This window comes from Sus scrofa, chromosome 13 (assembly GCF_000003025.6).
Source record: "Sus scrofa isolate TJ Tabasco breed Duroc chromosome 13, Sscrofa11.1, whole genome shotgun sequence".
In the NCBI taxonomy this organism is placed as follows: Eukaryota; Metazoa; Chordata; class Mammalia; order Artiodactyla; family Suidae; genus Sus; species Sus scrofa.
Window position 1 is genome coordinate 27974506 of NC_010455.5, and position 23904 is coordinate 27998409.

At 40.4% G+C, this 23904-nt stretch overlaps 1 protein-coding gene across 3 annotated transcripts in view; it reads left to right on the forward strand.

Annotated features, from left to right (window-relative positions):
- Window positions 1-23904, forward strand: part of KIF15 (kinesin family member 15) — a 74536-nt gene that overhangs the window by 7920 nt on the left and 42712 nt on the right. For 2 of the 3 annotated variants that reach the window (XM_021071746.1, XM_021071747.1), the window contains exons 2-8: window positions 4547-4589; window positions 5062-5245; window positions 7927-8003; window positions 13876-13913; window positions 17182-17279; window positions 18858-19037; window positions 22106-22315. In XM_021071746.1, the coding sequence (XP_020927405.1) occupies window positions 4547-4589; window positions 5062-5245; window positions 7927-8003; window positions 13876-13913; window positions 17182-17279; window positions 18858-19037; window positions 22106-22315 (830 nt within the window). Of the gene's footprint in view, window positions 1-4546; window positions 4590-5061; window positions 5246-7926; window positions 8004-10859; window positions 11126-13875; window positions 13914-17181; window positions 17280-18857; window positions 19038-22105; window positions 22316-23904 lie in introns of those variants that run through there. The other variant, XM_021071748.1, reaches the window with a different exon arrangement.

The following is a 23904-nucleotide window of genomic DNA, read 5'->3' on the forward strand; positions in this document are numbered from 1 at the left end:
GCCAGGACAGGAATTTCCTACTTTACCATTTTTAGTCATTTCCTTTAGTATGGTTTTATTCTTACCCACTTTCTTCCCACCTCCCAGTTTTCGAACTGTTACTGTCAAATATACATATATTATGTTTCTATATGTTATAGGCACAACAATACATTATATACACATTATTTTATACAGTTGTCTTTTGGGGGGGCAGGGCTGGGCCTATGGCATGTGGAAGTTCCCAGGCCGGAGATCAAGCCCCAACCACTACAATAACAATGCTGGGTCCTTAACCCACTGAGCCACAAGGGAATTCCCATACAATTGTTTTTTAAATCAAGTAAGAGAAGGAGAAAATAGGCATTTCTATTACCTTTATAATTACGTAATTACTTTACCTGGTTGGCGCCTTTGATGTTTTTTTTTTTTTTTTCTTCATGTGGATTCAAATTACTGTTTGCAGACGCTTGCTTTCAAGCTGAAGAACTTGACTATTTCTTGTAAGGTGGGCCCTTTAGCAACAAATTCTCTAGTTCCTTTGGCCTCTGTTGTTTCTGCTGAGAAGTAAGCTGTTATCTAATTGCGGCTCTCTCATAAGTAATGGCTTTCAGCATTTTCACTATGATGTGGGATTTGTTGAACTTCCTGGATGTGTAGATTTTTTTTTTAAAATGAATTTGGGAAGTTTTTGGCCATTATTATTATTTTTTTTTTGAATTTTTGTGTTCTTTCTCCTCATTGCTCTCCTGATACTCCCTATTCCATGTATGTTGTTATGCTTAATGGTGCCCCACATTTCCCTGAGGCTCACTTCATTTTCCTTCATTCTTTTTTTCCCCTCTGTTCTCTGGCTCTTATAATTTCTTTTGATCTATATTATATTAGAGCTTGCTTGTTCTTTTTTCTGCCTGTTCAAATCTACTCTTGAGCCACTCGAGTGAATTTTTATGTCAGTTACACTTTTCAACTCCAGAATTTCCATTTGGTTCTTCTTTTAAAAAATAATTTCTGTCTCTCTTGATATTCCCTATTTGATGCAATATCATCCTCACACCTTCCTTTAATTCTTTAATTTTTGTGTGTGTATGTGTTTTTGGCTTTTCTAGGGCCATTTCCCACAGCATATGGAGGTTCCCAGGCTAGGGGTCTAATTGGAGCCGTAGCCACTGGCCTATGCCAGAGCCACAGCAACGCGGGATCTGAGCCACGTCTGCGACCTACACAACAGCTCACGGCAACGCCGGATCATTAACCCACTGAGCAAGGCCAGGGATCGAACCCACAACCTCATGGTTCCTAGTTGGATTCATTAACCACTGAGCCACGACGGGAACTCCTAATTCTTTAATTATGATTTCCATTAGTTCTGTACATGTTTATAATGGCTGCTTTAACGTCTTTTCCTGATAAATCTAACATCTGGGCACTCACAGGCAGTTTCTGACGCCTGTTTTTTTTCTGGTTTATAGGTCACATTTTTTTGTTTCTTTGAGTTCCTTGTAAATTTTTCTTTGAAACTTGACATCTTAGATAATATGTTGTAGCTGCTCTGGGTTCTTGGTCTCCTCACCCTCTGAGATTTGTTATTTGCTTGTTTATTTGTTTAGTGACTAGCTATTCTGTCTTGGTGAAGTCTCTTTCCCTCTCACCATCTTAAGTCTGGTCTTTTTCCGCTAGGAGGTCCAGCTTTGGGTTTGCCCACAGGCACCCTGGGGTGGTGGTGGGAATCTCTTTCTTTCTCCGGCCAACTCAGCTGTGTCACTTGCTTTCCCTATTGTTTTGCACAATGCCCTGGGGCAAAAATTGCCCTCCAAACTAATCTGGTTAAATTCTTGACCCTTTGAAGGACCAATTTCTGAGGTCTCTGATAATTCTTTTGACTTCAGCAAATGTGCTCTCAGCTGTTTGATACCCTAGTTCTCTCCTGTAAACTAACAGGCCTGCAGTTTAGCTCCTGTCCTGCATTTCCTAATTGCCTTTCACTACAGCCTTCATTGTTCTTGAGACCACCATTAGCCCTGAACTTTTTCATGCTACGTTGCAAAAGAAGCCAGCTCAGTTGGGAAGGGTTTAGCTGGTATTTTATGACCTCTCTCTTGAGGCACAATCTCAGAGCCAACTTGCTGAAACTGGGGAGCCTGGGGATGATGACAGTCTTTTTTGCAGAGTGACACCCCTGCTCTCATTGCTGAATGTTTGGGGTGTGTGTGTGTGCAGCAGCCTGGGGTCCTCTTCACTTGCCTCTTCTGCCTGGGAAAAAGGCTTCTCTTATGTCAGGAAAGCCCTACAAAGCCTACTGCCTGCAAAGCCAGGTCGAGGATCATCAGGGCTCAGTGTTACCTGAAAATTGGGTTCAACTCTTGGTGGTTATCAATAGATACAACCCTGCCAAAGATTGGGAGAAGGAAGGATTTATTATTACTTGGAGCAAGTATGGAGAGCAGTGGGGATCTTCCCCAAGGCTGTGCCTTCCTGAACTGCAAAACTGGGAAAATTTTAAGCTAAAGGTACATGCATATTCATGAAGGGACTTGAGCAGAGAAGAATTCAACATAGTATCGGGGCAAAGGTTGACATCGTCCAAGCTTTAGTTGATTGAAGTCCAGAGCGTCAACATCATTCTGTCCTCCGCTTGACCGGGGATCTTAGTTCCTGCAGAACTCAAAGACTGTATCAGATTATTGTGTATGTCCATGTCCCTCGAAGAGGAACTAAAACAAACTGTTTATTTGTTGCACCGTTGTTTCTTGACTGCTTTTCCTTTGTTCCTGCATCTCCCCACTTCCCTTAAGATCATTGTTTCCTGAGACCTGTTCAAAGGCAAGCATTGTAGCCAGGCTTAGGTCACAAAATGGCTTAGGCTAAAATGGCTTCTTATGTCAGGAAAGCCCTGCCTGGTTCTCTTACTCTGAGGACCTCCTAACCTATCTGCTTACACCACTATTCTCAGCATGCTGTGTGCAAGGTAGAGCCTCATTCCATGAGTTGGAAGCCTGCTCCTGTCAATCATGCTCACCTGGGACTTAGCTTCAGCATCAGACAGCTGGTTGGAGTCAGGATTGGAAACTGATAACCTGCTTCTCGTGGGAAGAAAGCCTTTCAAATGGGAGGTGGGAGTAGAGGGATCTGGGTGTTCTTGGCTCTGGAGTGGGGTCTGCAACTCTGAGCAGGAAGGGAGGGAGTGATCTTGGTTCAAGTACTAGAGACTCTCACCTTTCTTATGGAATTTTGTAGATTTTCTTGAATACATTTTCTTTATTTGCTGTTTGTCTTTAGGACCACTTCTAAAGACTTTAAATCGTGTTTATTTATTTCTTTAGGCTGTGCCCATTGCATGTGGAAGTACTTGGGCCAGGGATCAAACTCCAGCGAAAGCTATGAGAGCCACAGTAGTGAAAATGCCAGAGTCTTTTAAGTAGCTGAACCAAAAGGGAACTACAAAATGGTTTTTATTTTCTTATTTCACCAGTGTCACCGGGCAATGGGTCAGTGGAGTTCCTCACTCTGTCATGCAGGAGGTTTTATCTCTGACTTCTTTTTTAACAGAATTTTTCTGCCTGCTGGATGTAAGTTGGGAGATGAGGGAGTGAGAGAATTAGAGTAATTATTGTAGTAACTCAAGTAAGGGATGTTGCTGGCTTAATTCCCATGCTGGTCATGACAGTAGATTTGACAAGAAGTTGCAGAATTCTGGATGTATTTTGAGGTAGAGCCAAAGATTAAACTTACAGATTGGGTATCAAGTATGAGAAAGAAGAGTCAGGGATGACGCCAAGGTTTTTGGCCTGAGCACTGGGAAGATGGAGTTGTTGTGAACTGAGGTGGAGAAGCTCGTTTGAGGTGGGGATGTAGTGATTAGGATCTCAGTTTTGGACACATTAAATTTGAGACATTGCCTGCTGGTCATCCAACTGGAGATGTCTAGTAGATATGAGTCTGGGGCTCAGGAGAGGGGTCCAGGAAGAAGGTTAAAATTTGGGAAACATCAGTATATACATAACATTCAAAACCATGAGATTGGATATTTCCACCAACAGAACAGGTGTGGTTAAAATAGAGGGGAAGGAGTTCCCATTGTGGCTCAGCAGTAACGAACCCAACTAGTATCCCTGAGGATGTGGCTTCCATCCCTGGCTCCTTGCCGAGTTGCCATGAGCTGAGGTATAGGTCCGAAGACTCGGGTTAGATCTGGTGTTGCTGTAGCATAGGCTGGCAGCTGAAGCTCTGGACCCCTAGCTGGAATTTCCATATGTTGTGGGTGTGGGTCTAAAAAGGGAAAAAATAAAAGGGGAAGATCAAGGCCTGGCCCCTGGAGTTCTAATGGTTAAGGATCTGGCATTGTCACATTTGTGGCTTGGATTCCATCCCTGGCCTAAGACCTCCTGCGTGCCAAACGTGCAGGTCCCCCATCAAAAAAAAAAAAAAAAAAAAGAAAGAAAGAAAGGAAAAAGGCCTGGGCCCGGGAGCACCCTGCTGTCAGGTCAGGGAGCTGGGAGACTGAGAAGGAGTGACTTTTATTTTGCACTTTCAAACACCTTTAACGACTTCTTATCCTTCTTTCTAGCTGAGTTACGGAATGTGGCAAACTGTCAGTCTAACCAGCCAAGGTAAGGAAGGAAATTTTGTTGATAAGACGAAAAAAAATTAGGGATGTGGTATTCCTAAAACAACCATTTAGCCTAGTAAAGAGTACTTGTTTCAGAGTTAAGCTTGGTCCTTGGCTACCTGGAAATAAGGAACCCTCCCCCACCTTCCAGGCAAAAAGATGAAATCAATGACATAATTTTTCCTTGGGATGACTTATTATTGCTATTAAGAGGGAAGTCAGAAACAAGCAGAACTTGGACCTCCTTCAAATTGACTTCTTTGGGGTTGATTTCAAGGAAAGGCTTTTAAAGATGGATATTGTGAAACAAATCAGTAAAGGATGTCTGATATGTGAAACTCTTTAAAAAGAGGTAAATGTAAATGTGTAGATCTTGGGCTTTGTTGGGGAAACTCTTAGAAACCTTAGAATCTCTGTGAGGTTCAGATAATTTTTCTCCCATAAACTTAGCTCCTACATTTTTTTGTCTTTAGTAATGAAGGTGATGCCATCAAAGTTTTTGTGCGAATTCGCCCACTTACAGAGGGTTCTGGATTAGCTGATGGAGAGCAAAACTTATGCTTATCTGTGCTCTCCTCTACAACTCTCCGGCTACACTCCAACCCTGAGCCCAAGACGTTCACGTTTGATCATGTTGCAGACATGGACACCACTCAGGTAATGATAATTTTGAAAATTTTTTTGTTTCTGATCTCTTAGTTTGATAAAGCTCAGGTAAGGAAGCTCAAGCATTCCATGAATGTTTTAAATTTAATTTTATTAAATATTTTTCTTGCTTCATCAAACCTTGTACCAGAATGACAAGCTTGCTTTACTTTTTTTGGTTTGTTTTTGTTTTTGTTTTTTTAGGGCTGAATCTGAAACATATGGAAGTTCCCAGGCTAGGGTTCCAATCAGAGCTACCACCGCCGGCCTACGCCACAGCCACAACACCACCCGATCCAAGCCGAGTCTGCGACCTACACCACAGTTCATGGCAGCGCCGGATCCTTTAACCCACTGAGTGAAGCCAGGGATCAAACCCGAATCCTCATGAATACCAGTTGGGCTTGTTACCACTGAGCCATGACAGGAACTCCCTAAGCATTCTTTACTTTCTCTCTCCAATTAGTGATGAAGGTTAGTGAAAATGTATTTTTCACAGCCACTTGGGTGTTTGATAAGTATAGTTGAACTGCCTACTTCAAGAAGAGTGTCTTAGTTCTGGCTGCTGTAACACAAATATTACAGACTTGGTGGCTGGAATAATAAACATTTATTTCTCACAGTTCTGGAGGTTGGCAAATGCAAGATCAAGTCCATTGTCTGGTGAGGACTCACTTCCTGGCTTGTAGACAACTGCCTCCACTATGTTCTCACATAGTGGACAGAGAGAGAATTTTCTGTGTCTCTTATGAGACATGAGACATGATAGGCATACCTCATTCTCTTGTGCTTTGTAGATAATTGTGTTTTTGTTTTTTTTTTAAAACAATCAAAAGTTTGAGGTAACTCTGCATTGAACAGCTGCATTAGTATCACTTTTCCAAAAGCTTTTGCTCATTTCATGTCTCTGTGTCACATTTTGCTAATTCTTGAAATATTTCATACTTTTTCGTTATTATATTTGTTAGGTGATCTGTAATCAGTGATCTTTGATGTTACTAATAATTGTTTTGCCATTTCTTAGCAATAAAGTATGTTTAAATTAAGGCATATACATTGTTTTCTTAGAAATAATGTTATTATACACTTAATAGACTGCAGTATAGTATAAACATAACTGCTGTGTGCACCAGGAAACCAAAAAATTCATGTAACTTCCTTTATTGCTATATTCACTTTATTATGGTGGTCTGGAACCAAACCCGAAGTATCTCTGAGGTCTGACTGTACGCCCATCATGGAGGTTCCACTCTCAGGACTAATTACCTCCCAAAGGCCCCATCTCCAAATACCTTCACGTTAGAGATTAAGCTTTCAACATAAGAATTTTGGAGATGATGCAGACACTCAGTCTATAGCAGGGCATGGTAGATTTAAGATTACTCCATTGTCAATAACTTTTTCTAATTAAGGAGAATTTAGTTTAGATCTAGTCATTGCTGTTCAGTAGAAGAACTTTCTGCACTGATGGAAATGAGGTGTATCTGCTCTGTCCACTACATTAGCTTCTTCCCACATATAGCTGTTTAAGTTTAAATTATTATTTAAGATGAAATACAATTTAAAATTCACCTTTTCAGATTATTAATTTCTCAGATGCTCTAGCCACATGTGGCCTTTTATCTTTTTTTGAGGGGGCCATGCCTGCCACATGTGGAAGTTCCTAGGCCAGGGATGGAACCTGCACCGTAGCAGTGCCCCAGGCTGCTGCAGTGACGCCAGATCCTTAACCCACTGAGCCATAGGGGAACACCAACACATGTGGCCTTCGAGCACTTGAAATGTGACTAGTGCATCTGAGGACTTGACTTTTAATTTTTATTTGATTTTAATTAATTTAAATAATAGCCACATATGGCTAATGGCTACTGCATTGGACATCACAGATCTTGATTATTCCCTCATACACATAGATGTTTTTGTGAGACAGAGAGATCCTTAGGTCTTTTTTCTTTTGATCTAGGGCATGGCTGAACAATGGAAGTATAAAGTGAGCCACATACATAATTTAAAATTTTCTAGTAGCTACATTTTAAAAAAATAAAGAACAGATAAATTTAATTTTAATTCTGTATCTTATTTAACCCAGTATATCTAAAATACCATGTTAACATGGTAATGAACATAAAGCAAGTTATTAATGATAGATTCTCCATTTTTTTTCACGCTCAGTCTTCCAAATATGGTGTGTATTTTATACTCAAAACACATCTATTGTTTGGACTAGCCACATTTCAGGTGCTCTATAGCTGTGGCTCATGGCTACTCTACTAAACAGTATAGGTCTGGGAATTTCTGTATTGTTGATAAGACTGCATCTACTTATGTGTAAAAATGAAAATAAAAGTCAGATATTGATTATTTAGCACAGGCTTGTGGGAAAAGTACTGAAGATCATATAGGGCTTGGCATTTTATGCTAAGACCCGTATAATACTGCATACAATATGCTGAACAAAATTTTATATAAAGTCTAGACGTGAGCTTTAAATCTGCAATTGCATAGGAGATTAATGGACATAATTATGTTTAGTAGATGTTTTAGCCCTTTTCCTATAGTAGATGTAATTTTCCTGTTGTTGCAAGTGTTAAAAAAAATCTAAGAAAGATTTTATTTTATATTTTAGAATGTAGTTTAGGGAAAATGTTTTTGTTTTTATGAAATGTTAACGTATTTGATGCTTACTTTTGTAGGAGTCTATGTTCTCAACTGTGGCCAAAGGCATTGTGGAGTCTTGCATGGGCGGTTATAATGGTACCATCTTCGCATAGTAAGTTGTTTGCTGTGTCCTTATACAAGGGTACAATAGTAAGTGCTTCTCTTTGTTTTACTATGGCTGTTATAACAAGTGACCACATCTTTAGTGTCTTGAAACAACACAAATTTATTATCTTAGAGCTCTGTAAGTCAAAAGTCTGACACAGGTCTCTATGAACTAAAATAAAGATGTGAGCAGAGCTGTGTTCCTTTCTGAAAGCTCTAGAGGAGACTGTTTCCCAGTTTCTAGAGGCTACCCACATTACTTGGCTTATAGCCCCCTTTCTCTGTCGTGACATGCAACTCCAGCTCTTGCTTAGTGATGTTTCTCTCTGTAGCTGGGCAGCCTCTCTAATTCGATTGACCCCACCTGTGTAATCAGCATAGCAGGCATAAACTCCACCTCCTGAAAAGGAGAGTGTCTGCATAAGTTATTTGGGATTCTTCTGTAAGGAAGATTTGTCTTTTCATGTGTGTCTCTCTCCCTCCCTCCTCCTCTCTCTCTCTCTTTATCTGTATCTATTTAGTATGGACTCATGTATATTTGTTTTATGCTTTGGGTTATAATCTAATACTACATTATGTTTATTTTGTTGCTCATAATTGTTCTATCCTGGCCACTAAGAGCTATTTGAGATTGGTTTCTGTTGTCCTTTTGACTTGTCACATCTTTGCTTTTTTTTGAGTACTTCCTTTATGATGCTACAATAAAGGATCTTTATTTTATCTTGTATTTTCCTTGTCTGAGGCCTAGAATCAGCCATTTTGGCAAGGAACCCTGGTTCCTCTCATTGAAGAATGGTATTTATTTATTTATTTATTTTTGGTCTTTTTGCTATTTCTTGGGCCACTCCCGTGGCATATGGAGGTTCCCAGGCTAGGGGTCGAATCGGAGCCATAGCCACCGGCCTACGCCAGAGCCACAGCAACACAGGGTCTGAGCCATGTCTGCAACCTACACCACAGCTCACGGCAACACTGGATCATTAACCCACTGAGCAAGGGCAGGGATCAAACCCGCAACCTCATGGTTCCTAGTCGGATTCGTTAACCACTGCGCCACGACAGGAACTCCTGAAGAATGGTATTTAGAAACCAAGAGGAGGGAGTTTCTGTTGTGTTTCAGCAGGTTAGGAACCTGACATAGTGTCCATGAGGATGTGAGTTCGAACCCTGGCCTCACTCAGTGGGTTAAGGATCTGGCGTTGCCACAAGGTATTGTGTAGGTTGCAGATCCAGCTTGGATCCCATATTGCTGTGGCTGTGGTGTAGACCAGCAGCTGCAGCTCCAATTCAAACCCCAGTCCAGAACTTTCATGTGCCACAGGTTTGGCCCTAAAAAGAAAAATAAACCAAAAAACCAAGGGAGTAGGTGTGTTTGTTGCTACTGGAGTGTCATTCCTTCTAGGCTTTCTTAGCAGATAGAGCTAGGTAATGTATATTTTCTTTGTCATGCGTACAGACATATCTGTAATTGTTTCTTTTTTTTTTGGCCATACTCATCCATGTGGAAGGTCCCAGAGCAGGGATCAAACCCATGCCACAACAGTGACCTAGCTGCTGCAATGACAGTGCCAGGTCCTTAACCCATTGTGCCACAGGGGAACTCCAAAATCCCCCCCCCCCTTTTTTTAAGCCTTAGAATTTCCTGTTAAAACCTCAGTTTTATCTGACCTAAGTAATTGTAAAATTGCTTAGTTCAGCTCATTTTCCACCTACCCCCTTCAGTGCAGTATGTCATGAATTTTTTTTTCTCTTTATCACTGTACCTGCAGCATATGGAATTTCCTAGGCTAGGGGGTCAAATCAGAGCTGCAGCTGAGGCCTATGCCACAGATATAGCAACACTACATCCAAGCCACATTTACCACCTATGCTGCAGCTTGTGACAATGCCAGATCCTTAACCCATGGAGCAAGGCCAGGGATCGAACATGTATCCTCACAGAGACTACATCATGGTCATAAGCCCACTGAGCCACAACAGGAACTCCATGAACTTGTAATTCAGTTAGATGCATGCCATCCCGTTTAGGGCCTTGTGTGGTGTGGCACATAGAGGTTCCCAGGCTAGGAGCTTCGGCCCGGCCTATGCCACAGCCACACCAGATCCAAGCCATATCTGCAGCCTACACCACAGCCCACAGCAATGCCAGATCCTTAACCCCGGGGCCAGGGATTGAACTGGTGACCTCATGGATACTGGCTGGGTTCATTACTGCTGAGCCACTGTGGTAATTTTTATTTATTTTGCATACTTTAATGTTTACGCTTTGTGATGTACAGTTGCATAGTCTTGACAAATGCAGGCACCCATGTATTTGGCACCCCAATGCTGAAGAGAGCAGTTCAGAGTTCCCTTTGTTTATCTCCTTTTGTGTCAGGCACTCCCCCTTACCCTGATTACTAGATACACATAATATAGTTTCCATTCCCATAGTTTGGCCTTTTTTCAGAGTGTCACATGATTGGCAGTCTATAATTATTATTTTTAATGGCTGCACCTGTGGCATATGGCAGTTCCCTCCCTGGTCAGGGATTGAATCTGAGCTGCAGCTGTGGCAACACTGGGCCTTTAACCCACCAAATCGGGGATTGCACCCGTAATTCTGAAGCGAACCAAGCCCTTGCAGTTGGATTATTAACCCACTGAGCCACAGTCGGAATTCCAAGTGTCGCATGATTGGGATCATATAATATGTAGCCTTTGGGATCTGGCTTTTTTCTTACTAAAATAAATTAAGATTTCTCTGGTGCATGTGTCGGTAACTTATTTATTTATTTAAGTGAGTAGTATTTTATTATGTGGATGTACCACAGTTTATCTCTTCCTCTGTTTAAGAATATCTTGGTTGCTTCCAATTTTTAAGCAATTATGAAGTTGCTATAAACATTTGAAAATTAGATTTTTCATGACTATAAGTTTTCAAATCACTTGAGTAAAAAACTAGGAATACAGCTACTAGGTCATATAGTGTAAGAAACTGTCAAACTGTCTTCCAAATATATATTTAAAATTGAGTGATGATCCTGAATTTCTAAATGTTGGCAGCCTTAAAATATTGCTCTAGGTTTAATGTTGGAATGAAAGCTGGAGGTCCAGAGGGCATTGTGACAACCTTGGAAGTTATACAAGGTGAATTTTAGTATCCTTTCAGATTTATTTCCTAAATAGGAATGTAACTTGTAGTATAATTTTCCTTTTCTTCTAGCAATAGACTTCCTAATTTTATTTAGAACCAAAGGTTTTTAATAAGATGTAGTGAATTATGTAATTCATTTTGAGCGCCGATGCTTTTTCTGTGTATGCCATTGGCTCATCTATAATTGGCTCAAAATACAAGAAAATAAAAAATAGATTAAGAAGTTTAAAGCTTGGGTTCATATTGCACACATATCCTTCCTTGGAAATTTGCCTTTGCCTTTAATGCTTTTGATTTGTGTTCAGCAGAACTAAATGTTCTCTTTTGAGCAGTGAAACAGATAATCATTTTCTCCTGTGTTCTCAAGGGAAAAAAAAGTTTTGTTTTGTTTTTTTTTTCCAGATAATTTGAGTGGTAAAGTTCAAAAATGAATTTGAAATAAGAGCCACAATTATCAGAGATTATATATCTTCAGAAATGTTTTCTTTGAAGATCCGGTAGCATACTAATTATAATATTTAATTTGAAAATTGCTTTTGGTAGTCAAGGGTGGAAATGAGAAACACATGGAGGGATATGAACATTTGATTTATTGGCTGGATGAGCACATTCTTTTTTTTTTTTTTTTTTTTTTTTTGTCTTTTTGCTATTTCTTGGGCCGCTCTCGCGGCATATGGAGGTTCCCAGGCTAGGGGTTGAATCGGAGCTGTAGCCACCGGCCTATGCCAGAGCCACAGCAACGCGGGATCCGAGTCGAGTCTGCAACCTACACCACAGCTCACGGCAACGCCAGACCCTTAACCCACTGAGCGAGGCCAGGGATCAAACCCGCAACCTCATGGTTCCTAGTCGGATTCGTTAACCACTGTGCCACGACGGGAACTCCTGGATGAGCACATTCTGGTTTACTTCAGACAGTCTCCAGTTCTAGAGCTGTTGTTAATAGTATCCTCTTCACTTTCAAGTAGAGCACCAAACAATATCCATATCTCATTCTGAGTTAACTAAATGTTTTTTTCCGATTTCCAGAAGAAAGAGGTAAACAATTATATTATACTGTTTTCTAGCTTTGTGTTGAGCCAAAAAATGAAATCAAAATTTTTATGTTTGTGCTATGAATACAGGCTAAACACAGCTTGTATAAGTACAAACCATCACACCCTAATTGATATCTATCTTTAACATAAACTTTATTTTTTTGTTTCTGTTATTTAGGAGCACTGGGGGAGATGTAATACTACACACAAAGAATCAAGCTTATAAGCTAAAGCTGTTTGTTGGGTTTTTTGGATGTTTTTAATTGCTTCATTTTAAAATATAAACATCTGGAGTTCCTGTAATGTCTCAGCAGAAACGAATCCGACTAGGAACCATGAGGTGGCGGGTTGGATCCCTAGCCTCACTGGCGTTGCCATGAGCTGTGGTGTAGGTCGCAGATGTGGCTGTGATGTAGGCCAGCAGCTACAGCTCTGGTTAGACCCCTAGCCTGGGAACCTCCTATGCCATGGGTGCGGCCCTAAAAAGACAAAAAGTAAATAAATAAACATCTTAGTATCTTTTGCGGGGAGGGGTACAGCGTGGGGAAGTTCCCAGGGCAGGGATCAAACCTGCCCCACAACAGTGGCTTGAGCCACCACAGTGACAATGCCAGATCCTTAACTTGCTAGGTCACCACAGAACTCCTTAGTATCTTCTAAAGACAGGATTAGGCAGTGAATTGATGCATTGTTTAGAATAGCAAAAATTGGAAGCAAAAGTCCATTTGGTTCTGGTTAAGTTTTGCCATATTTATGGAACACTATTAGAAGTAATGAGGTAGATTGCTATTTACCAACTTCAAAAAATATTTGTGGTAAAATTGAGGGAAAAAGAGCTTGCAAGAGTTCCCATTGTGGCTCAGTGATCACAAACTTGACGTGAGGATGCAGTTTCAATCCCTGACCTTGCTCAGTGGGTTAAGGATCCGGTGTTGCCAAGAGCTGTGGTGTAGGTCACAGATGCGGCTTGGATCTGGCATTGCTGTGGCTATGGTGTAGGCTGGCAGCGATAGCTCTGATGAGACCCCTAACCTGGGAACTTACAAATGCCTCAGGTGTGGCCCTAACAAAAAACAAAAAAGGAGTTCCCGTCGTGGCGCAGTGGTTAACGAATCCGACTAGGAACCATGAGGTTGCGGGTTCGATCCCTGCCCTTGCTCAGTGGGTTAACGATCCGGTGTTGCCGTGAGCTGTGGTGTAGGTCGCAGATGCGGCTCGGATCCCGCGTTGCTGTGGCTCTGGCATAGGCTGGTGTCACAGCTCCGATTAGACCCCTAGCCTGGGAACCTCCATATGCCGCAGGAGCGGCCCAACAAATGGCAAAAGACAAAAAAAAAAACCAAAAAACAAAAAACAAAAAAAACAACAAACAAGCAAACAAACCAAAAAACCCAAGAAACAAAAAAGCAAACAAACAGGTTGCAGAGCAGTATGAAATGCACCATTCATTTATAAATAATAATTTAAGTGATAAGTCCAGTGGTTGTGTTTGTATAATCTGGAACTGTCTGGTGACAGTTGAGAATAATTAGCTCTTAGTGGTAGAACAGGAAAGAAAATGGATCATTTGCTTTTTACCTGATGTAGTTTTAAGAAAGAAAGTTCTTTGTGGGGAAAGTGTATACACTAGTACACCATTTAAAATAGGAGGGTAGTCTTCTAAATTTCATGTATAAGAATAATATATAAAACATTCTTTTTTACAGTGGACAGACTGGCTCAGGGAAAACATTTACTATGATGGGTAAGTAAACTAGAGATTAATCTCTTTTTGTGATGACAGAACCTGGTACAGTTTTGGGGAGGGCATACTTTTCTTATATGATTTTGACCTCATAAAATTAAGGATATTCCCCAGGTTTTTGTTAGATTGAGAATTCCATGATAGCAAAATCTGTTTTTAACTGTGTTCGCAGCTCAATGCTTAGCACAGAGTATGTACTCAATGAACAGTTTTCAAAGTGGGCCTAATGAATAGTTACATTATTTGTAAACCTGTATAACCACCGCCCACATCAAAGTTCCTAGTTAGTAACTACCTCTACCCCCTCTAAGTATGTATTACTCTGACTTCTGTCATCATTAATTTTATTTGTCTTTATAGTTCTACAAATGAAATTTTACTGTATTTACTCTCATGTTTGGCTTTTCTCTCAGCATGAGGTTTCTCAGATTCATACATGTTGTTGCACGTAGGAGTAGTTTGTTTCCATTGCCATATACTATTGTATGAATGTATCACATTTTCCATCCTGCTGTTGCTGGACAGTTTTAGACCATATAAATAATGTTATGAACTTTTCTTTGTTTGTTTATATCTTTTAAAGTTCATTTCTATTGAACTTGAAACTTCTGGGAGTGGACTTGCTGGGTTATAGGGTCTTGATAGATACGGGTAGATGAGGAAGTTCCAGGTGTTCCACATCTGTGTCCACACTTGGTATTGTCAGTTGTTTTAAGTTTTAGCCATTCTGGAGCATGTGTAGTACTATTTCATTGTGATTTTATTTGTATTTGCCTAATGTCTGTTGACAGCAGCACCTTTTTTACATTTATTGGCCATTTGAATAACCTCTCTGTAAAATGCCCATTTAAGCTTATTTCATATTTAAAAATTAGCTTGTCTTTTTCTTACTTATTTATAGGGATTCTTCATAAAATAAGTTAGCTAGTTGTCTCTGATACAGATTACAGATTCTTCTCTAGATTTGTTTGTTTGCTTTATTATGGCCTCACCCATGGCATATGGAAGTTCCTGAGCCAGAGATTGAATCCGACCCTCTACTTCCACAACACCAGGTCCTTTATAGTTTTTGTATTTTTTTTTTTTTTTTTTAATGGTCACACCTGCAGCATATGAAAGTTCCTGGGCTAGGAGTCGAATTGAAGCTGCAGCTGCCAGCCTACACCACAGCCACAGCCATACCAATGCCAGTTCTTTAACCCACCGAGTGAGGCCAGGGATTGAACCCGAATCCTCACAGGTACTATGTTGGGTTCTTAATCCACTGAGCCACAATGGGAACTCCAGGTTTTATCTTTCTTTGGGGGGGGGGGGGCTTTTTTTTTTTGGCTTTTTAGGGCCCCACCAGCGATATGGAGGTTCCCAGGCTAGGGGTTGAATCAGAGCTACAGCTGCTGCCCTATGCCACAGCCACAGCAACGCAGGATCTGAGCTGTGTCTGCAACCTACACCACAGCTCACAGCAATGCCAGATCCTTAATCCACTGAGTGAGGCCAGGGACTAAAGCTGCAACCTCATGGTTCCTAGTTGGATTCGTTTCCACTGTGCCTCGATGGGAACTCCCAGGTTTTGTCTTTTGACTTAAGTTTTTCTTATGTCATTTGTATTTATGTGGTTGAATTCCAGTTTGTTTTTTTTTCTTTTTTATTGGTTTCTGAATTGTGAGTTACAAGAAAGGTCTTCCCCTCTCTGAGGTTGTAACAACATATACAATTGAGTACTTACAATATGCCAGGCTTCTTCAAGGTTCTTGTGGATTATTCAAATACAAGCCAATGTCCAGACTTTTGTAGAGCTAATATTCTTGGGGGAGATGCACCATTAAAAGCAAATAAATGTCTAGTAATGACACTAGAAGTGTCATTAAGTGCTGTGAGGAAAAATAAAGGGATAGAAAAAACTGCAAATGTACGGGCCTTGAGTTGGGAGTCTGCTCATGAGTGTTCTAGGAACTGCAAGAAGACTGATGGGCTAGAGAGGAATCTTCCAGAATAAGGGGCATGTTGGAGTTTAACCTGAGGGCAGGTTCTGTGGGACCTGGCAAAGATTTTGGAGTTTTTTTATGAGGGGATGTGAAGTCACCAGAAAATTGTGTTTTTGTTTCTGTTTTTTTGGTTTTTTTAAGAAAAGAATTACCCATGATCTGATGTATAGTTAAAAGGACCACTGAGGCAGCTGAGTGGAACAGAGATTATAGTAGGGGCTAGAGCAGAAGCAGGGTTAGCAGCTGAGGTAGGACACTAGGCAAGAGATGATGACAGCAACTATAGTGAATATCTTTGTAGGGTATTGAGCAGGAAATTTTATAAAATTACCTGCACATACTGTAATATTTGTCCTCTTTGTTCATTTGCATTTTTCTACCCTGTTATATATATGTGTGTGTGTGTGTGTGTATTTTTTTTTAAGGTACAATTTACAAGGGCCATTGAAAATATTATAGGTGTAGCACACCACGATGAGATAATATTTTAAAATTTATTTTCTGTAACATGCATGCACCAGCATTTTGTTAGTGCATTTGGTCACTAAAGCATATTTAAGCAATATTTATAGTGACTTCTAGATCATTTCCAGCTATGTATTTTTTTCTGGTAGATATAGCTATAGTTTGAATTAGTATTCAAAAAAATCCTATTTACATATCCACACGCTTCTCCCCCTTTCCCCAGTATAAATAAAATAGAGATAGGTTTGCTCTGCAGTTTTCTGTCTGTATAGAAATCTTATGACATATTCCTACAGTATCTTTCTTACCAGCTTGTCTTTTCCTGCTCAGATAAGAAAATGCTAGTAGCTATTGCTGATTTTTAGTAATATCCTATGAGATAGTTATTGCCATTTTATAGTGGAAAATGCTGAGAGGTTAAGTAATTACCCTGTGTCCATACAGCCAGTGTATAAAGGTCAGCCTAAGACACTGAATGTCAAATGCAACAATAAAGTACAATTATTCATTATTTCTGCTAGTTTTGGTACCTGGCACTGAGGAAAAATTTCAAACTTGGTACCTAGTTGGATATTTTAAACAACTGCTTTTTAAAATTGGTTAGTGGCTCTTGTGGGTCCTTTAATCCCATTGATAGGCAGGTTCTATTATGCTATCTCTCACAGACCAAAATTTAAGTTGTGTGGGGGCCCCAGAATGATTATTCAAGATGTCTCTTATGTATAAATTGCCTTTCAGTATTGTCATTTTAAATGACTCTTGTTACAGAGTAAAAATGAATAGCCATATATCTTTTTTTTTTTTTAATTTTTCTTTAGGACCGTCTGAATCTGATAATTTTTCTCATAACCTGAGAGGAGTAATCCCACGAAGTTTTGAATATTTGTTTTCCTTAATTGAACGTGAAAAAGAGAAGGTAAAATCTATTGTGAAAATAAAGTGATTCTGTGAAATATCTAGTTTCGAGTAGTTAATTACTAGTAATTAGCTCATGATACATGGAAGGGCATAGATGGTACTCTACAATGTGGATAGGCTAGTGTGATATTGAAAAACCTTACAGTTCTTAAGATAAAACTGAGGGAGTTCCGGGAGTTCCCAGTATGGCTCGGTGGGTTAAGATCCCAACTAGTATCCATGAGGATGTGGATTCGATTCCTCGCCCTGCTCAGTGGATTATGTATATGGTGCTGCTGTGAGCTGTGGTGTGGGTCACAGATGCAGCTCAGATCTGGTGTTGCTGTGGCGTTTTCTGAGGAAAAACAGATTGATTAAACCCCATCACCTACCTGCACTTAGGCTCACAGTTGACTGTAGCTGTCCCTAGATCTTCATGATGTCCAGTAGTGATGGGCCCATTCTTAACCTCCTTTGCAGTACCTGCTACCACCTGTCATGATTTCCTCATTTCAAGTATAATGTGGCTCCATCGTCTTGGTGATGTGGGCTTCCATTTTCCTTTGGCCCATTCTCCTGATGGTGCTTCTTTAGCTTGGTGAATTCCAGGCTTATGAGCCATTAATGTTATATACTCTATTACCTATGTGCCCAGGAAACTGATATATAACATTGTTTTACTATTTATGTCTTTACAGAAGCTCTCCCTAACCATTGCACTTAGACATGGAAATTGTGTGCCAGTGAAACAAATTGAATGACATGCATTTCTGTGGTTAAAAATCCTGTAGAGAGGCTTTTAAAATACATCATTTTTAGTCATCTGAGGAATATAACACTTGATTCAAATACAACTTTATGGGGAAGTCCCATGTATAACACAGATGAAAATGGAATCTCAGAGTTCCCGTCGTGGCACAGCAGAAAAAATCCAACTAGGAACCATGAGGTTGAGGGTTCGATCCCTGGCCACACTCAGTGGGTTAAGGATCTGGTGTTGCCTTGAGCTGTGGTGTAGGTCGCAGATGTGGCTTGGATCTGGCGTTGCTGTGGCTGTGGGGTAGGCCAGCAGCTCTAGCTCCGATTAGACCCCTAGCCTTGGGTGTGGCCCTAAAAAGACAAAGACAAAAAAGACCAAAAAAAAAAAAAAAAAAAAAAAGAGAAAATGGAATTTCTAATTTCATCACAAGGGAAAAAAAATATGTAGCTAAATATGGTGACAGATGTCAACTAGACTTAGTGTGATCATTTTGTAATATATACGGATATCAAATCATTATGTTGGGTGCCTGTAACTAGTATAATGCTCTATGTCAATTATACTGCAAACAAAAAATGGAACTGCCCATTTGGAATGCTCAGGTCCTATCTCCTGCCTTGGCTCTGCAGCCCTGATGGAAACTTCAGGGCTCCTGGGACCATTGATGCGGCCTTAGAATGTAATGATATGTTGAAACTACATTTTTGAGCAGACTTTTAGGATCAAAGAATAATGTGGGAAATTTGTATGTTGTGAAGCAAGTGAAAGATGAATGCTCAAGAAAGGTAGGGATGAACTCATGAAAAGGATGTAACTAAATGAGACTTCTCTTTACAGGCTGGAGCTGGAAAGAGTTTTCTTTGTAAATGTTCCTTTATTGAAATCTACAATGAGCAGATCTATGACCTTCTGGACGCTGCATCAGCTGGACTGTACTTAAGGGAACACATTAAGAAGGGAGTCTTTGTTGTTGGTGCAGTGGAGCAGGTGGTGACATCAGCTGCTGAAGCCTATCAGGTACCCTGCCTTGAGCGATTTGATCTGTAGGCAACATAGCATGCTGTGAAAAGAAAAAGAATTGAGCTACTAAAAATATTTGGTAAAGCCATAGCACAGAATGTTCATGAGAAGAAAAGAGAATATGGCAGCATTTCATAAATTTCCCCTTAGTTAAACTAGAAGTTTGACCCCTTGATTTTGTATTATTTTGGTGTTTTTCGTCCCATTCATACACTCTTAAAAAACCGTCTTGGAGGTCACTGGCAGACAATTTGTTAGTATTCATGTTCCTTTAGCAGTTCTTCCTGCAGGGTGTTTTTTTTTTTTTTTTTTTTTTTTTTTTTTTCTTTTTTTCTCCTCAGGGCCTCACTGGCGGCATATGGAAGTTCCTAGGTTGGGGGTCGAACTGGAGCTCTAGCCACTGATCTTTGCCACACCACATCTGAGCCTCATCTGTGACCTACACCACAGCTTACAGCGACACTGGATCCTTAACCCACTGAGCAAGGCCAGGGATTGAACCTGTGTCCTTATGGAAACTAGTCGGATTTGTTTCCACTGTACCCCAATGGGAACTCCTGCAGGCTTTTTAAATAGAATGTTTTTATAATCAGCAACCTTGCTAACTATCTTCATAAAATCAAGAATATGGGGAGTTCTTCTGTGGGGCGGCAGGTTAAGGATTCAGCATTGTCACTGCAGCAGCTTGAGACTCTGCTTTGGTGTGGATTTGATCTCTGGCCCAGGAACATTCACATGCTATGGGTATAGCCAAAAAAACAAGTCAAGAATATGTATTAAATTTTGTCACATGTTTTTTATACCTTCAAGTGAGATGATTATATGTTTTTTCTCATTTAAAGTGTTAACATGATAAAATATGGGATTAGATTTTATCAGTGTTAAAAATTGATGGACTTGTAATTTTCTTCTTTCCTACCTTACTTGTCTTGCCTTACTATCACCTTTGTCTGTTTTCTGGAAATACGTAATTAGAATGACCTACCTGGTTTTTTTTCTTCTTCTTTTTTGATCGCCCCACAGCATATGGAGTTCTTGGGCCAGGAATCAGATCTGAGCCATAGTTACTATCTATGTGCAGCTGTGGCAACTCGAGCCTTAACCCTTTGTGCTGGGCCAGAGATCAGACTTTTGTCCTAGCACTGCAGAGATAATGCCAATCCCATTGTGCCACAGCAGAAACTCCTGGGTTGCCTTTTTATCTTTGATCCTGTAAGTAGTACCATTTGTTGAAGAAAAATTTTCTTTTTCTCATTAAGTTGCCCTTGCACCTTTGATGGAAATTAATTGACCATGCATGTATGGGTTTATATCTGACTGTATTCTGTTTCATTAATCTATGTATCTGAATCAGTCACTAATACAAAACTGTCTTGGAGTTCCCTGATGGCTTAGTGGGTTAAGGACCTGGTGTTGTCACTGTTGTGTCTCTGGTTGCTGTTGTGGCTGGGTTTGGTCCCTGGCCTGGGAACTTATGCATGCTACAGGCATGGTCAATTAAAAAAAAAAAAACCACACACAGAAAAACTGTCTTGATATTATAGCTTGATAGCAGACATACCTTGGAAATACTGTAGGTTCAGTTCCAGATCACTGCACTAAAGCCTAAACCCTTTGTTCTTACTTCCTTTGTATATATCATTGCATTTAATTTTTTTTTTTTTTTTTTTTGTCTTTTTAGGGCTACACCTGCAGCATATGGAGGTTCCCAGGCTAGGGGTCAAATCGGAGCTGTAGTTGCCAGCCTGTACACAGCCACAGCAACGCAGGATCTGAGCCATGTCTGCGACCTACACCACAGCTCATGGCAACGCTGGATCCTTAACCCACTGAGCAAGGCCAGGGATTGAACCTGCAACCTCTTGGTTCCTAGTCGAATTCGTTTCCGCTGTGCCACGACGGGTACTCCCCGCATTTAATTTTTTAAATCTACTTTTTGAGGTAAGCTGCTGGTTCTCGCATTTGTCCAATACATATTATGACCTTGTAATTTCAAAATGTATTTCTCAGATTATCAGTGTCACCTGGGAGCTTGTTACAAATGCAGGATCTCAGGCTCTACTTCACATCTACTGAATTAGAATTGACTTTTTTTTTTTTCTTTTTTGGCTCCCCTTGGCATATGGAGTTCCCAGACCAGGAATCAGATCCAAGCCACAGTTGCACCCTGTGCCACAGGTGCAGCAACACCAGATCCATTAACTTACTGTGCTAGGCAGGGATCAAACCTGCATCCTAGAGCTCCAGAGATGCCACCAATTCCATTGTGCCACAACGAGAACTCCTGAATCAGAATCTGAAATTTTTTTTTTTTTCTGGCTGTGCCCCCAGCATGTGGAAGTTCCCAGACCAGGGATCAAACCCATGCCATAGCAACCTGGTCTGCTGCAGTGACAATGCCATATCAGTAACCCACTGCTCCACAAGGGAACTCTCAGAATCTGAAATTTAACCAGATCCTAGCTGATTAACATACATATTACAGTTTAAGATGTTCTGCCCTGTGGGACAGATAGAAAAAAGCAGGTATTTTCCACTTTACAAATGTGGGACTGAGCCTTGAAAAAGTCAATGGCCCCTAGACCACACAGCTAGTAAATAGTGGAGTCAAGTCTTGAACCAATGTTCATCTGATTCCAGGGTCTGCAGTCTGAATCTTCACATAGGCTGCTTACCACAGGGAATAGGGAGGGAAAACAAAAACTTTGTAGACCAAAAGAACTGATAAAACTTTGGACGTGAAGGTAATTTTGAGATTTATCTTATCTAATGTTCTCAATATCTGGGTAAAAGAAAAATGTTCAGAGAGATTTTTGTACTTGCGTTGAGGTTTGGTGATTTTCGTTAACACAAAAACCCATTCTAGATGCTCTGCCTTCTGATTTCCTGCTTGTTCTCTTTCCTGACATGAAGAGGAAACAAAAAAGGAAAGGGAAAGGAAAACAACTTGAGTATTTTCTTCAATAGACCGGTATTCTCTCACCACCCTTTACGAATTTCCTACTAATGTTAGTGTCTGTTGTGAGCACTCAGAAGTTGTGATAGAAGATTTTCCTTTTGCCTAGGTGTTGTCTGGAGGATGGAGAAACAGACGTGTGGCATCGACATCGATGAATAGAGAATCCTCTAGGTCTCATGCAGTCTTTACAATTACGATAGAGTCAATGGAGAAAAGCCATGAGACTGTGAATATACGGACCTCGCTTCTCAACCTGGTGGATTTAGCAGGATCTGAAAGGCAGAAAGATACCCACGCAGAAGGGATGAGATTGAAGGTAAGATTGGAATTGTGGTCTTCAATTCAACTTGACTGAATTATTATCAGAAAAAGAAGGCACTCTCAAGTCAACACTATGCTAAGTGTTTTGAGGGCACAAAGGTTTAAGAAATTGTTTTCATCCAAAAGATAAATTTTTGTTGAAGGGCAAGAACAATAAACATACATGACATAGGACAAGTTGGTAGGTAGCAAGAGTATTTGAATTCATGCCAGAAGAGAGGATAGTCCAAGGGTAGCAGGGGTCATGGATGTGACATGGCTTGCTTGGGGGAAGCTTAGGGAAGAAGTAGTTCTTGGGTTGAATCAAGGGTTAAGGACCTCAACCTGGGCTAAGGTATTAGCAATGGGACCAGATGTTCTCAGAATATTTATTGCCAGTGTGTATATGCATTGGTATTGTAATAGGTATGGTCAACAAAATAAGTGTGGATTCTATAGTTTAGGATATATGGGGGCTGATAGAGAAGAGTTGGAAATGGTAGAGGAGAGTCTTCTGTTTGCACTAAAAGCTAGGATTTGAGCCTTCTGAGCTCTCGGGCAGTTTCAGGCTGTCTCAGGTTCGTATTTCTGTGCAGACATGAAGCAAAGAATAATAGCCTATATTTGTAATAGGTTATATGCTGGACCCATTCTAAATGCTTTATATATATTAACTCATTTAACGTTGCCAATAACGCTGGAAAACGATACTATTATTTTTTCTTTTCTTTCTTTTTTTTTTTTTTTTAAGGCCTCACCTGCAGTATAAGGAGGTTCCCATGCTAGGGGTTGAATTGGAGCTGTAGCCACCAGCCTACCCCACAACCACAGCAACTGAGGATCCTTAACCCACTAAGCGAGGCCAGGGATTGAACCTACCTCCTCATGGATGCTAGTCATATTTGTTTCCACTGAGCCACGACAGAAACTCCTATTTTTTCTATTTTAAAGAAGCAGGAGTAAATTATGCAGAGCACATAGCTAAGAGTCGAGCTGCAATTCAAATAGTAGTAGTCCAGTTCCACAGACAGTACTCTCAACTGTGGCCCTAAACCACCTTTCTGAGTGGTAACAGACAGTGACAACTCTCAACTCAGTGCATCTTGCTTTTTAATTTTTACTTCTCCCTTTTTTTCTATACTCTCACTGCTGTAGATCTAGTTACTGAAATATGCTACCTACAATAAAAGTCTGGTGTAACATGTTTAACCCAAACATTTTTCTTTTCTCCCCAGATCATTCTTTTAAAGGGGTTTTATTATGTTACAGAATTAGTCTGAATAGTCTCTTATGATACATTCATCAGTGGCTTTTTCAGACATAGGGGTGGATTATTATTTACCATACCATTATAATAGAGCAACATTTTAACATAATAGGATTGAAAATTATACCTATTAATGTACTACTCCAAATTTTTTTCTCTGTTCTCTTGGAGTTTTTTTGTTGTTGTTGTTTTGTTTTTTAAAGGCCTCTCCTGTGGCACATGGAGGTTCATGGGCTGGGGTCAAATCTGAGCTATAGCTGCTGGCCTACGCCACAGCCACAGCAATGTCAGATCTGAGCCATATCTGCAACCTACCCTGCAGCTTGTGGCAATGCTGG